We start from the raw sequence: 15,953 nt of genomic DNA, 5'->3' as shown, positions 1-15,953 counted from the left end.
AGGCCGCCTCGTGGCCTTTTATTAAACCGGAGGCCCGCGCAGCCCGGGGGTGGGCTCCGGGCGCCGGGGGTTCTGCGTCGCCTGGCTCCCCGGGCGTTACTCGAGTCTCGCTCCCGCCCGCATCTCTCAGGCCACCGCACTCCCCCAACCCCCGAGTCCCGAGGGCGCCCTCGGACCGCAGCCGTTCAAACTGGCGAGTGTGCCCCCTCGGGGTTCCCCGGGTCGTCTCCTGGTTACTTGGGCGCAGAGCCCCGAGGGGTCTCAGTCCCCAGGCGCCCAGCTTCCTCGTGAGCGCCCTCCTGCCCGAGCTGCCTCTGCCTCCCCGCACCCGGGTCCCAGCCTCAGCCGCCCCCTCCCACAGCCCATCCTTCCTGCATCTGGCCACGCGGCGCAAAAGCCTCCGACGCCCACGGCAGGGTCCTGACCGCACACCAGAATTAAGTAAGGAAATCTCGAAGAGACAGGAGACAGTGTGTGCCCTAAGGTCCCCGCTCATCCATCCACCCATCTATCTACCCATCTATCAATCATCTGCCTACCTACCTATCATCTACCTATCTAGGTATCTATCGACCTTCCTATCTACCCACCCACCCCACCCCCACCCCCACCCTCTTATCTAATCTATCCATCCATCCATCATCCATCAACTATCGCTCTCCCGTAGGACCAGGATTAGAATTCTTCAATGAGAGCTTTACGCGACGTCGTACATTAACACGTTTCACTGGAAAAGCGAAGTAGGACTTTTTTTTTTCCCCCCTGGCAGAAAATGTCTTAGAAAATGTAGTTGTTAAAGTCTAGCTTTGCTAATTATGTTAAATGGTGGACCTTTTCTAGAAATTGAATGAGCTAACGAGAAAGCTCTAAGGTTTCGACAAAATTTAAGTCCACGAATATTATACTTTACACCAGAAATTACTACGTACTTGAGTTTAGGTATCAGCCACATATGCACAAGGGGCACAGAGTTTTTTTCAAAATCTTTTTAAACGGCTCAAGCAAAAGTCTAAGCAACAGTACCGCTCCCCAAGCCCTACCCCACTTGGACAATCTCGTGGGCAGGTGGGGCCGGACTTCGGGACCAGGAAGGAGGAAGCGGAAGTAAGCTAAAGGGCGGAGACAGTGACGGGAGCAGTGAGAGCCGGAAATGAGTGGCTAGCGAGGCACAGAGGGGGCGGGGAGCCCAGCGCGGTGACGCTCTAGCATCGGAGCGCTGTCTCTATGCTCCCCCGCGTCTAGTCTATTTATTGTCGCGGGGAAGCAGCGGCCGCCCCGGACCCGGAACAACAAAGCGCGAAAGAGGGAGCCCGTGCCTCGGGGGCTCCTAGCAACGGGCCGGGGCGGGAGTTCCATGGAGACTGGAGAGCGCGCCCGCATCATCCTCCTCCTCGTCCTCCAGCTTATCCTTCGCGTCCGACGCCACCGGCATCCGCGCTGCCGCCGCGTCCTCTGCCGCCGCCCCCTCTTCCCACGGTAACCCCGGAGGCGCCCCTCGGGGCGGGGAGCGGGCGGCCTGAGTGCGGGTGCGGGCGCGGGGCGCGGGGCGGGGTGTGCGGGGCCGGAGCCGGGCTGCGAGCGGGGAGTGCGGGGGCGGGTCGCTCAGGTTGGGAAACGGCTCCGGGCGTCCAGGGAGGGTCGGGTTCTCAGGACCGGGGGGGACATTTGGGGATCTCGTTGGGGGACGGCGAGGTGGAGGGTGGGGCGTCGCTGCCGGGGAGCGTCTTCCTACGGGGTGTCGGAGAAGAAAAGAGGTGTTTCTTTCTCGTGCTCGCCACCCCTGGGGAAGACGGGAGCCGGAGATTCCCTGTCGGTCCGTGTGCAGCCCTCACCCGGGGAAGGGTCGTGCAAAGATGCGAAGGGTGCGTTGTTTCCCAGAAAACTTGAGTGGCCTCTGCCGCGGCCGGAGGGCTCCCAAATCTCATCTGCGTCGAGAGACCCGCTTTATTGCTGTTATTTTTGTTAGCCAAAAGATGTGAAGAAGGATCTAGAAACTGAGGAAGAGAGAATGAATTGTGGGTAGGGCTGAGCCGGGACAGAGGGATTGGGGTAAGCGCTTGATAACAGGAAGAATCCGAAAAGTAAATGCAATTGGTAGTGACGGTTTTAAAAACTCTCTTCTGCTGAGATGTGCATCTGCGGGTTGTGTCAGTGTGTGCATTGCAACAAGGCTCCGGCTGCAGCCAGTCCACATCTGTGAGCTCCGTGACTGCATCTGTCACCTGCAGTTCCCCAGCGACACTGGCAGTTCACCAGCGTGGGCTTGTGTGTGAGCGTGAGGAACAGTGCCTTAAAATCGGTTCAAGAAAAGAAAAGGAAACAGGCTTGGTGTGATTTCTGTGTGAAGCAACAATGGCAGCTTCTCTGGGGAAATTGAAAAAGAAATACAAGAAGGTTTGGCTATAATCTGCAGTTTCTTTGAAAGTTTAAGGAAATGGTCAGTTAATTCCAATTGAGAAGAGGCTTTTATTGCTCTCTTGTTTAAAGAATTACTGTTTCATATGGCCAGTGAAATACTGGTACTTACAGCTTTATGCTGCCTCTTTAAGCCTTACATCACTAACTATTTAAAGGTTTTATACTTTCCAAAACTATTCCAGGTCAGCGAATGAGATTTTCCCATGGCATACTGAAAAGGCCACATATACGTACCACAGTAATACCATTTTTGTGTTCAATGGGAACAAAGCTCTTTACAGACACTTGAAGATTAAGGATGAGAATAAAACTGATAGGTCACAGAAGCAATTATGTCAAGCACAGCTTCTGTTTGTCCCCCACCGTTTTTGCTAAGCCTGACTTCTTCAACAAAAAGGTGTCATCCTTATGTCCAGCCCTCTCTTTTTGTACCCTCTGCCCTCGAAATGAGCCCCAGAAACTGTAATGATCTACTGTGTGTTCTTGAATTTGATGCCGGAAATCTCAGGCTTTTTCATGTAATAGAAGTTCAGTGTCCCTTGTTAAAGGACTTTCCTGTGTAAAAAGGTGGGCAGTTTCCTTTAACAAAGATGGGAAGTACAAAACACTGGGAAATTTAAAATTGCATTTTAAGATGCCAAGAAGAAAAACCTGATATTGTCATCTTCAGGTTAATGAATGGACTGTTGCATAATCTATATAGTAAAAGGGTAATATGCAAATAGACCCTAACGGCAGAACGACCGCTGGACCAGTCACTACGAGGTGCACTGACCACCTCCTGGCTCCTTTCCGCAGCCCGCAGGCTCCGATCACCTGATGGCGAATGGGGAACTGGGGGTGCGTGGCGGCAGGGGACAGGGCTGGCTGCAGGCAGCTGGGGAAGATGGCCCTGATAGCAGGCCAGGCCTAGGAACTGTACCCACACACGAATTTCATGCGCCGGGCCTCTAGTCTTTTCATATAGCTGTTCTTCTGTGAAGGCTGTGCTGGGAGACGATCACACTTGAGGCTGTTGGATGGTCAGCCCCAGAATTTTCATAGTGTATGCGAGACGGTGAATTCAGCCCTCGGTGTCAAGGCTGCCATCACACTCAGTTCACCTGGACCTCTTAGCTGTTGCCTCTGTTCCTTCTATATTTGAGTGGGGCGTCAAGCCCTACTTTCCACCTCTATTCACAATCCAATTTTTGCTTTCCCTGCTCTCTGCTGCAACACTTCCAACATTTGGTGTCTTTTTTCCTCACCTTACTTTGTGTCATAATAAAAAATAGGATTTTTTAGGCTATTAGTATTATTTCTGTTTCTTAGGAAGTTGTCATCATGTCCTTGGTCTGTATATTCTTTTCATTAATGGCACTTTGTTGCATTTTCCTTCTGTGTCCCTCCCCTTTATTTGGAGAATTGGAGTGGTCATGTCAGATGTTCTGTATTCATTCTGAATAGCTGTTGGTTGTGCAGTACAACAGGTAAGAGCCTTATGCTGAGAATCAAAAGATTGTATGGAGATAAGCCATGAAAAATATTTAAATTTTTAGAATAGAAGGTGTTTTAGAAGTTCAGAAGTAATACTGTGATTGTAGACATAGTCACTTTTTTTTAAAGATAAAAGACTATTTTGGGTTATTTATTGAACCTTAGATTTTCCTAATTCTTAGTCTAAAAAACTTTTAACATCAATCTTTTCTGATCATTATGCACCTGAATGTTAGACCAAAATTACATTTTGCCAGATTAGGGGGACAATTGAGGTGATGATTCCCAAAAATTTTTCTTCATGTGGAAAATTTTTGTGGATGTATACCTATATAGAATTTGTTATAAAGTAGAAGAAATACATATAAAACACATAGCTGAATATTTTTGGAGAGTGTTATTTCTTATGGATTTGACCCTTTTTTAAATCAGCAAATATTGTATAATACAGTTGAGTGGGTATCAGTGCTGTTTTAAATGAAGTAGGCCGGTAATAACCTGGTGATTCATTTCATTCTGTTGCATCATAGACCATGTGAAGAAATTATTGCTATGAAAAATAAAGTTTAAATGGATTTTAGAATAATTTATAGTAGAGTGTTTCCATAGTGTCTCTGAGCTAAAACCTCTAGTGTTTTGAAAATTCAGCTATATTGTGATTTTTGAAATAATAAAGATTTACTGTAATTTATACCCATACTTGTTGCACCTTTTATAAACCTGATACCCATACTTGTTGCACCTTTTATAAACCTGATGCCACATCAGGTGTGCAAAGCTGGATGAAAAGTGTTTCTCTTCTGGTGCCTTTTTTGCACTTGTAGATAGCAGAGAAATGACATGCATGGACACCAAAATATGACAGACAAAATTTTTGAATTTTAAATCCTTTATTACATACTGCTTGGAGCTATAGTTACTGGTGTATGGATTTCATCCATACCTGCTAAATTAGAAGTTTCCTGAGGTTTAGGACTATGACTTGTCATCATGTTGCGTATTCATGCGTGTGTGTGTGTGTGTGTGTGTGTATTTGAAGATTAATGTTAATAGAAGGATATATTTTTATTTTACTTCAGGGAGTTAATCTAGTGGATGAGGGCAACTTTTAGGCATCTAATCTAATTAGTAGTCTAATTCTTGATCCTTAAAATGTCAACTTTTTATACTAGCTGCTAGTTATAAACAGCAAACATTTCTTGAACATGATTAGAGTTTTTGTTTTTTTAACCAATTCAAACAATAAAAATAATGGTTTACTGCCCTGGACAGTGTGACTCAGTTAGTTGGAGAGTACTCCCGTAAAACCAAAAGGTGGCAGGTTTGATTCCTGGTCAGGCCACATACCCAGGTTGCAGGTTCCATCCCTGGTAGGGATGGTTGAGGTAGGCAGCTGATCAATCGATGTTTCTCTCTCACATTGATATTTCTCTCTCTCTCAAAATAAATAAGTAAATAAATAATAATAGTAGTAGTAGTAATAATGGTTTATTGCCTTGAATAGATACAGTATTTGTTCTTGTTACAAGACTCCCAGTTTGACAAATTTCAAAAGGGTGAAATTATATACATATCTGATGTCTTTCAGGCCACTTAGTAACAATCAACCTTTTATTTAGAAGAGAGATGGGTGTGTGTGTGTGTGTGTGTGTGTGTGTGTGTGACTGTGGAAAAGCAACATTCCAGAAGTATGTCATTATTCTAAAGGAATCAGGTCATGTCAGAAATTGTATACATCTGGTTTTATCTTTTGACTAAAGGGTGATAAAATGCAGAATTTGCTTCAATGGCTAGTTTTATACTGGAAGCAGACTTCTGGGGATCCTGTAAAATGTTCAAGAAAACACACACAGAGGTGAACTCTGGGATGGTTCAAATCAGAATTCATGTAGGAGTCAATAATGAGACTTTTAAATTTCACCCCCAAAAATGCAGCACAAATGCCTGGTGACTTAGACTATGCAATATTTATCCATCAAGAAAGAATACTGAAAATCCCATTGTGTGTTAAGGACAGAGTTTTCTTGGGACATGTATGGATGACTTTAGTACTTTGTGTTTAGCACCATAAACATCTGTCTATAGACATCGGTCCATGGTATGCTTTTGTTTTTAACTCACAACTTTTAAAAAGAAGTAAAATATTGTTTTATTAATTAAATGGTGTTACTCTTTCTCCTCCTGATAAATTACAACTATTTTCATTGAGACAGAACAGTTTTGATCAAAATTAGTTATGCTTTCTTAGAATTAGTGTAGAGTTTAAGAGAATGGACTCTGAATACAGCCTGCTTGTATTCAGGATGGTGGCGATGCTGCTTAATGTGGCCTTGAGCAAGTTACTAAGTGTAATGCTTGGAACAATGCTCAGCATAGTTAGCTGAAAAAGTATCCGTTGGTGCTAGAAGCAGTGGTACTTGGTAGTACATTAAAGGTGAACCATTAGATGGCTTGAATGCTTTGTTTCTTTGATTTGGGGGCTTTCTATTAAAGCATTGAAATTCTTTGTGAGCACTGACTATTCCACTCATCTCTACTCTCAGACTTTGGTAGCGGGGGAAGCACTTGTTTTAATTTTGAATTGTCACACAGGCATCTGGTTATCACTTATGGCAGATGGACTAAGTAAAAAGAGACATCTCTGTTTCTTGGAAAAGGAAGGCCAACAAAGCCTTGTCTGGCTCTGTGTTGAAGCTATTGAAATGCTATTTCCCTGTGGACTTGACTGCTTGTTTAGCTGTATGGTACTTCTGAATAAAAGCAATAGACTCCAATGGTTTCATTTAGCAGAATTAGTCTTTCTTTAGAAGACACTATTTTTTACTTGTATAACCTTAAATGATGGTAAACTTGAAACTTGGTATCATTGTCAAGCCATTTAACTTGAGTTTTCTGTGTCACTATAAATGTTCTAGATAGTGGCTACCTTGTAACTTTAGCAGGAGCTGACACTGCTGCCAGGCTCCAATAATTCAAGTGGCTCGAGAATGACTGCATGAAATTGCAAAATTACTTTTTATGGTAAGACTAACACCAAATGCTGAGCTACCTAGCCAGGGGAATAACTTGATGACTATAGCTTTTTTAGGCTGCTACTGAAATGGTTAACTTTAAAGTTAAGTCCAAATATTATAGTTTAGTTTTAGTATGTACATTTGAAACTGCTGACTAGAAAATAAATAATTATGCTAAAATACAGTGAATTGCAAACTCTTTTCTATTTTGGCTCCTATCCAGGTCTTGGTTTTTAGTTGAAATAATATTTATATAAAATATGTGTTATAGAAATGTATATAAAATATGTTATTAAAAGTATATTTTGCTTTAAATGTACAAGGGTAAAGTTTTATAATTCCTCCCATATTGTGCTGTTTTTATTGGTTTTAGTTGATCTTTATACCTCTCCCGAAAGAAGATTGGCAAATATGCTTGTATTTAGAGTGTGGATTTGCTTTTCTGTTTAAAGAGAGTAATGTCTACTTTGATACTGTTGATTTATTGAGTAATAACTGCGTTAGCCAGAATAGATTTAGTATTGATGTGATATTGTTAATATTATTCCCATAGCCATCATAGATTCTGGATCTAAAAAATACAGATAATCCAGAAAATGATTATGGCTCTCTCTCTCTCTCTCTCTCTCTCTCTCTCTCTCTCTCTCTCTCTCACACACACACACACACACACACACACACAATTAGGGTTTTTTAGGAGAACATGTCTCCAAGGTGTCAATACTATTGTCCATAATAAAGCCTTCTGTTTTGAGATAAAGATCTAACACATTGTTAATGTTTCCCTAGTGTTCTTTTCACCACACTGTTTCAGGGACAGGTGTTGCTATCCTTCAGATAATAAAGCTAATAAAGCCACTATGTAACCGAAAAGTGCAAATATGAAGATGGGTATTTTGTTTTTTACTATGGTCAATATTTATAGAAACAATCGTTGTCTGAACCTCAGCTAAGATTCGTGGTGAACCTGAAACTTGTGGACCAAGAACTAACTCATTCTTTACAGTTTACCAGATACTTTTGTTGAAGCACAAAGCCTTTTTTCTGACCTGCTTATGGCTATAGCATGCTTCTTGGATATCTCCAGTTTCTTGTGTGCAGGTGCAATCTAGTGAAGTTGGAATGAGCATCCTATCATTGCTCATGGATTGACCACATCCCAGCATCTCCACTGCTGGCAGGTTAGGTGGTTGTAGGAAACAGCCATGTTGAAGACAGACCCAATTCATTAAACCTTCCTCAACACAAATTTTGTATGCTAATCTCAAAGGCACACTAGATTTCTTAACTCAGTTCTCTACTCTTTTTTGGTGGTGGTGATAGGGGGAGCCTGAGGTAAGTGATGTGACATATCTTAACAGTTCATTACTGACAAAAAGCTGTATTAATAGTGTTATTTTCTCAGCAGCATATTGCTGTTGTAAATCTTTAGATCAGTTTGGCAGAGAAAACCTTTGGCTAGCCAGTAATCTTGAAAATTCTGCTTCAATGCGTAGAGTAAAATTACTTGGATAATTGTTAATTTGTATGTGCATTAAGAATATGTGTCTTTTAATTTACTCTTTCTAGGCTTTTTGTTTTGGGCCTGTTAAGTTGGAAGAGTTTCAAGTGTCTTATATTCTTAATTTATCTTACGTTGTATTCTCACCCTCACTTTGTAAAGAGCTGAGTAATAGTTTTATCAAACCCTGTGTAATTGGATGGTTTCTGTGCTTAAAGTAACAGATAGGTAGCCAGTCTATAACCAGCTATCATGGAATGAACTTAGCATATGGATGAGTTAGGACCCTTGGGGAGAAATGGAGAGCAAAACTCTTAGAGGAGGGGAAAGGAAATATGTATCAAATGTGTGTGTGTGTGTGTGTATGTGAATTAAATTCTTTCCTTACATCAGAAATGTATTATATTTCTGTATTTGTCAAAGCTCCTGGAACACAGTTGCCCTTCAGGATTTGGGGGTCCGAACTAAAGCCAATAATAACATGTGCTAAGCAGAACATACCAAAAAGTGAAATCTATAATATTAAAAGTGTAATATGCTAATTAGACCGGACAGCCGGACATCCTTCCGGACTACCTTCTGGACGAAGCCGGGGCTGTGAGGGAAGCCCGGGTCCCTTACCTGACTATTTTGTTCTGAGCTATATTCCCAGTGTCTAGCCACATTAGTTGTATTCTAAATGAATGCAATTATGAGTAGTAATTTAATTGAAGGAGTGGGGAAGGGCATCCTAGGCAGATATAAACTCACAAAAGGATCTGCTATTGCTAGAGGATTGGTAACTTCAAACTGCTCAAGTGTACTGAAAGTAGAAAAGGTTACAAAGGTATATTTGGAAACGTGAAGCTCACTGAATTTATAACGAAGCAAGTTAGAGTCTGTTTTGCCCCTATGAGAGAGCCAAGAGATGTGTCTTTAAGCAGGATGTGGCACAGTCAGGAAGATAATTCTGGTTGCCTCTTTGGTGGATGGACCAGATTGTGGAGATGGAAAGCGGAGAGTTCCATTAAGACTGGCGTAATGACATGTGAAAGCCTAAAATAAAACACTGATGCTTTGGATGCAGAAAAGAAGCCAAATTAGAAGTTAACGGTATAGGAGAATAAAGAGATGAGGGATGGTTCTGAAATGTCTGACTCAGATGTGTTAAGTGTTGGATGGTAGCACCATTAAAATTAAGAATCAAGGGACAGCAAGTATTTCTGAGGGGATTAATTTTGGATTTGTTAATTCAATGAATATGCCTCATAGGCAGTTAGGAATATGAGTTCTGATCTCTGATAGGTCAGCATTGATGGTAGGAGCCATAAACTCATGTATAGCAATTGAAGCCTGAAAGTTGAATAAAGAAAAGGATTTACTGGTATCTGGTGATTGTAAACTTCAGGGGTCTTAAACTCTCTTGAGAATATGAAAAAAACAATGGCCTCCTCAGGTGCCACATTTAAATTTGTGTGTCCATATATAGTTTCAAGGGTTTCTCACCCTGGAACCTATTGCTGTCAGGCCTGAAATGGAATTTAGTTAAGAACTTCTGATTTAAGGAGTAGATGGTAAAGTATCTGAGCTAGGAGGAGAATTTAAGAAGAAAGGTGCCTCTGAAGCCAAGCCAAGGGTGGGGTGGTGCCAGAGGGAGAATTTTGGGAATCGGGGGTTCCCAGTTACGCCCTGGAGAGGTCGAGTAGGAAGGAGTTTCAACTGTGACTTTGGATTAAGCCAAGAGCCATTCATTGGTAACGTTTTATGTCATGCAGAGGCCAAAGGCAGATTGTGATGATACAGTGCATGAATCTGAGTTAAGGAAACAATCAATACATGGTAAACAGTGTGCAGAAATCTTGATAAATAGTCCTGATATGTGGCTATAGCTCCTTTTAAGGATTTATTTACTGAAAGGAAAATTCTGTTCTTTTGACTTGTTGTGGTATGGTGTTTCAGCCCAGTGGTTCTTAACCAGGTGCCCATTAGAAACAACTTGGAAATGTTTTAAAACTTCAGGGCCCTACAAACCTTAGTTAATCAATGCTTTGGGGGTTGAGCCTCTTCATAGTTTTTTGTTTATTTCAACTTCTTGTTAAGAACCAATGTTCCAATCAGAATACTTCCTTATCACTCTTGTTATGTGTTCTTTTAGTTGTATGTTGTTATTTAATTACTCAGTTTACTATTGTGCTACTTTTAAATCATTGTCTTTTAGTCTTTCTCATAGAACTTAGTTTCCAATATAAAATAATTTATGGCTTTCTTCTGATCTTTAGCCAAGTTCTCCATTTTTATCATTTTAAAATCTGACCAGTTCTGTGTGAAACCAGAAATTCTTAATCGTGCTTATATATGGAAAGTGTATTTATTCTGTAGTCCTGTTTGCTTTTATTTATGTTACATTTTTTACCAAATAGTAAAAACTTAACTAAAATAAGTTGAACTCTATACACTATTTTCCAAGGAGCTAATTTCATAATCTTACATTCCTTTTCTTTTTTTAAATATTTTTTACTGATTTTAGAAAAAGAGGAAGGAAGAGAAATATAGAGAGAGAAACATTGATTGGCTGCTTCCTGCACCCTCCCCCCTCACTGGGGATCAAGCCCGCAACTCTGGCATGTGCCCTGATGGGGAATTGAACCAGTGACTTCTTGGTTCATAGTCGCTGTTCAGCCATTGAGCAACACCAGTCAGGCTTACCTTCCTTTTCTTAACATGGCAGTCATAAATGGCATAGACCTCTAACAGGTTGCCTACATCAACACAGGCATTTTGTAAGGTAAACCTATAAAAGCAGTTAAAAGGAAACTGTCAAAATAGGAAATTTCACTGTTATGTTTTCACCTTGCAGTGCTTTCTCTTAAGTTTTTGATGAGCTGTCAGCAGTTCAAGTTTGAGCCCTGCATTCACACTGTTTAAAAAAAAAAATATATATATATTATTCATTTCAGAGATGAAGGGAGAGGGAGAGAGAGGTAGAAACATCAATGATGAGAGAGAATAATTGATCGGCTGCCTCCTGCATGCCCCCTACTGGGGATCCAGCCTGCAACCTGGGCATGTGCCCTTGACCGGAATCGAACCCAGGATGCTTCATTCCCAGGCTGATGCTCTATCCATTGAGCCAAACCAGTTAGGACCCCTGCATTCACACTTTTGAAATAAAAATCAGAATACAGAGAAGTTTGAACTTTATGCATGCCAACCCTGACACCAACCAGAGGCTGAGAGAGGGTTTATTCGGTTTGTGAGCTATCTAGTGAATTAATATTTATACTTGGAAAGAAAATAATCTTTACAAAAGGATGCTGTCTTATTAGCATTAGCATAATGGCTAAATTAGTCTCACAAATTGTGGTTATTTATCAGTAACTTGGGACAAATATCAAGATTCTCTAGAAAAAGATAAACTTTCTAGTTTTCTAAATGATCACCCATAATATGGGAAAATAGAGATATATGTAAGATCTGTGGAGAAATGAACATGATAAACACTTTAAATGAAAAGAATACAATGAACAGTTTTGTTGCAATTTAATAATCCAAACCAACAACTTTTTTGTTTGTTTGTTTGAAATGATTTTGTTACTGGAGATTTTTTTAAATTCACTGTTAAATTTAGTTATTTTTAAAATACCAATTTCATTATCAGATACATCAAAATTGTATTCTTTACTTTTACCCCTTGCTTTTAGACTTGAAAGAACATGATCTGCTTTTGTGCTCCAAAGGTTAAGGATCACAGTGAATAATGAAATCCTTTTTATTTTATATTTTTAAATATATTTCTTTATTGCCCTAACCCAGTGGTCGGCAAACTGCAGCTCTCGAGCCGCGGTTTGCCGCTCTGTTGAGTAATGAGTTTGCCGACTACTGGGATAGGGGCTTAATCACAAGGAACAACAACAGCCTGTAATTATTGGAATCGAGAGTCTAGGTCAGTGGTCGGCAAACTCATTAGTCAACAGAGCGGCAAACCGCGGCTCTCGAGCCGCAGTTTGCCGACCACTGCCCTAAACAGTTTGGCTCAGTGGATGAAGGGTCCCAGGTTCAATTCTGGTCAAGGGCATGTACCTTGGTTGTGGGCACATCCCCGGTGGGGGGTGTGCAGGTGGCAGCTGATCAATGTTTCTCTCTCATCGATGTTTCTAACTTTCTATCCCTCTCCCTTCCTCTCTGTAAAAAATCAATAAAGAATATTTAAAAAAAAGAAAAAATATTTCTTTATTGATTTCAGAGAGGAAGGGAGAGGGAGAGAGAGAGAGAAACACCAATGATGAGAGAGAATCATTGATCAACTGTCTCCTGCATGCCCCCTACTGGGGACCAAGCCCACAATCCGGGCATGTGCCCTTAGCTGGAATCGAACCTGGGACCCGTCAGTCCCCAGGCTGACGCTCTATCCACTAAGCCAAACCAGCTAGGGCTCCTTTTTATTTTTGAACATTTCTCTAACCATGGAAGAATGAAGGAGGGAGAGTAATAATAGTAACAATGAGAATAGTTAAATTTGAATGCATATTACCATGTGTAAGTACTATGCTATGGGCTTTGCAATTTCAGTGTTTAAAACACTGTGATGGATAATGTTATCTGCCTTATTTTGCTGGTGAGGACATTGAGGCACAGAAGCATTAAGTAACTTACCCAAGGTCATATGACTGATAACATGGTAGAGTCTGGATTTAACCCAAGTAATCTGCCCCAGAGTCTGAGCTATTAAATGTGTGTGTGTGTGTGTGTGTGTGTGTGTGTGTGTGTGTGTGTGTGTGTGCGCGCGCGTGCGCATTCATGCATTCGTGCATATGTATAGATACTGCTTCTTAATAATCTCAAACTAACAGTTAAGCTCTTACAGACATTGTATTGAATGTGTTTAGTGCCTTGGGAACTATGCCAAGGCTAGGTTACAGAAATAAGTAAGATTTGATCATACATCTGGAAAGATTATTGTCAACCAAGGAAACATATATAAATAGAAACATTCACTAGATTGTGGGAAAATGCAGTGATAGTAGTATGCATAGCAACATGGTAATGGACTCCGAGTAGGGATACTCTGCCTTAGTCTTGGGGATCAGATGTCTTAGTCCCTTTGATTTCTTATTTTACCCATCGTGTTTTTAATTACCTTCTATACTGGGGTTTCCAAATTTTCACCTCCAATCTAGACCTAGACTTATCCTGAGCAATGAACTCTTATCTGATTTTTCTGTCTCTCCTCTTGGATGTCTCACAATTTCCTTCAGCTCCTCATGTCTAAAACAGAATCCGTACTCCTCCTCTGTTTGCCATCCCCTGCAAACCTGCTCTCCTCCAGTGTTTCTGTTCTAGCCAATAGTGTCTTGGACCACAAACCTAGAGTCATGCTCCCTCTTCCTTGAGTCAATCTCAAAGCTCTGTTCACTCTGTCTCCAGAAAATGTCTCTCTTCTCTCTGCTTCTTTCCATTTTCCTTCACCCTGTCATCAGCCTACTACAGTCATCTCTCCCGGGACTGCTGCACTGGAGACCCTGACTGAGTTTTCTGCCCATTCTCCTGTTACAAAAGTGGCACTGATATTTTTTAAAAACATAATGTCATCTTTTGCTTTTCTTTTAGTTCACCGTGCTCTTGGGATAAATATGAAAAGTTTTAACATGGTCTAGAAGTTATGATTTGACCCCTCCCTGCATTTCCAGGCTGATCTTATGCCAATTTCCCATTCACTCTTCCCACTCTAGCCATGCTGGCCCTCCTTCAGGGTCGAACAGTTTATACTTTTAACTCACCTCAGAGCTGAGAGCATCTGCTATTCCTTTTACCAGGTCTTGTTTACTGCTGGACCTTCATCCCCTAGCGCGCCACGAATGCTTTAGATTTCCAGTTCATTGTTATAGAATTGATTGGATGAGGGTGATGCTGAGCTATAGAACAAGTGGGAGTTAGCCAGGTGTACAAGTGGGGATAGATCATTTTTAGCAAAAGAATAGCATAAGCAGGCAAAATACTAATATTTCTTTACATGGAAGAGCCTTTATAAATCAGTAAGAAATCTCAGAAGGAAAATGAACAAAGGATATGAGACAGTTAACATAATAAATAGTAGTAATATTTGAAAAGTTAAACCTCTTTCGCATTCAAAGAAAATTAATCAATTTAATATTGCTAATTTTTATATCTCAGGTTGTCAAAGGTTTTTACAAAGTCCTTTGTTGACTAGATATGACAGCATATACATATGAACCCAGTCTTGTTTAATATGCACAGATAAATATGTGGATTTAGCAGCCTCAAAACATGTGTCAATATAAGCATAGAAAAATATTAGTAATTATCACTGTGGTAGGATGATGGGTGACTTTTTTTCTTTGAGTATTTCTTATGTAACCAGAAAATGACATGCTATCTTCTTTAAAAGCCATACATCAAGACATTAATTTGAAATACTAAATCTGTCCAAATTTTGTTTTTACATAAGGACTCGATATGCTTGATACTTGAATCCCCAGATTTTAGGTTATATTCAGTAAAATATAGTTCTTGTTATCTGTAATTAGACATTGGTTCAGATTAATACTAATGTTATCACTGACTAATATGACATTATTTTAATAGAGCATTTTTAATTTGTGAGGTGCTTGTTATTCTGTTAAAACAATTATGTGGTGAGGAAATTGGGTTTGCATTTTACAAGTGAGGGTAGGAATAGTTCACAGCTGACATGTACCTTCCATTAGGATCCACATCTTCAACATCTAAGTTTTATTCCATTAGAGATACACTGTAGTACATTCTGAAATAGTGGAATTCTTTTTAAAAAGAATATATTTTTACTGATTTCAGAGAGGGAGAGAGAGATAAAAGCATCAATAATGAGAGAGAGGAGGGGGAGGGGGAGGAAAAAAAATAATAATAATGAGAGAGAAATCATTGATTGGCTGCCTCTGGCACATCCCCCACCAGGGATCTCTAGCCTGCAATCCAGGCATTTGCCATAACTGGGAATCGAACCATGACCTCCTGGTTCAAAGGTTGATGCTCTACTGAACCATGCTGGTTGGCCTGAAATTTTTAAGAAGGCTGCTGTTTAAACATTATCAATATGAGATGAATATAGGTTTAAATTAACTAAGTATTAAGTTTAATTTAACTTAACAAATTTTCATTCTCCTTTAATTGGAACTTCTTCATGAGAATGTAAACCACCGACTTCTCTTTCCTTAACATCTATTCAGAAAAGTCAGTATCATTTACATTTTCTTCACCCCCTTTTAGGCACAATTACAAATATTTTTATCGACTGAAGCATAAAATATACTGCTCTTTACTATTTTTAAAAATAGATAGTTGCTGGCGACCCTCAGAGTTATTATTGATAATTAACTTCCATTAACATTTTTTGTAATTTTCTTAATAAGGATTTTTAAAAAGTGTAACACTTTATTTTGATGCAAGTTATTCACATGCTTACCAGTCTTCAGAATTGGTATTAAGAGTGAGTCAGAGATACAGTAGTTGGAGACAGGTAGTGAACATAGTTTAACTTTCTGTTTAACATAATGTGATGAAGATTTTGT

At 40.5% G+C, this 15,953-nt stretch overlaps 1 protein-coding gene across 3 annotated transcripts in view; it reads left to right on the top strand.

The window, feature by feature from the left end:
* Nucleotides 1–344: 344 nt before the first annotated feature.
* Nucleotides 345–15,953, top strand: part of LOC103305497 (TATA box-binding protein-like 1) — a 28,438-nt gene continuing 12,829 nt past the window's right edge. Inside the window, exon 1 of one of the 3 annotated variants that reach the window (XM_054721774.1) lies at nucleotides 345–441. Coding sequence is in view for 1 of the 3 variants with exons in the window: in XM_028141920.2 (XP_027997721.1) it covers nucleotides 1,355–1,476 (122 nt within the window). In the remaining 2 variants the exon portion in view is untranslated. Of the gene's footprint in view, nucleotides 442–1,186; nucleotides 1,477–15,953 lie in introns of those variants that run through there. The other 2 variants (XM_028141920.2, XM_008162280.3) reach the window with 2 other exon arrangements.

Source organism: Eptesicus fuscus, chromosome 10 (assembly GCF_027574615.1).
Source record: "Eptesicus fuscus isolate TK198812 chromosome 10, DD_ASM_mEF_20220401, whole genome shotgun sequence".
Taxonomy (NCBI): Eukaryota; Metazoa; Chordata; class Mammalia; order Chiroptera; family Vespertilionidae; genus Eptesicus; species Eptesicus fuscus.
Note: the sequence above shows the minus strand (reverse complement) of the source record. Positions and strands in the feature narration are given on the sequence as shown.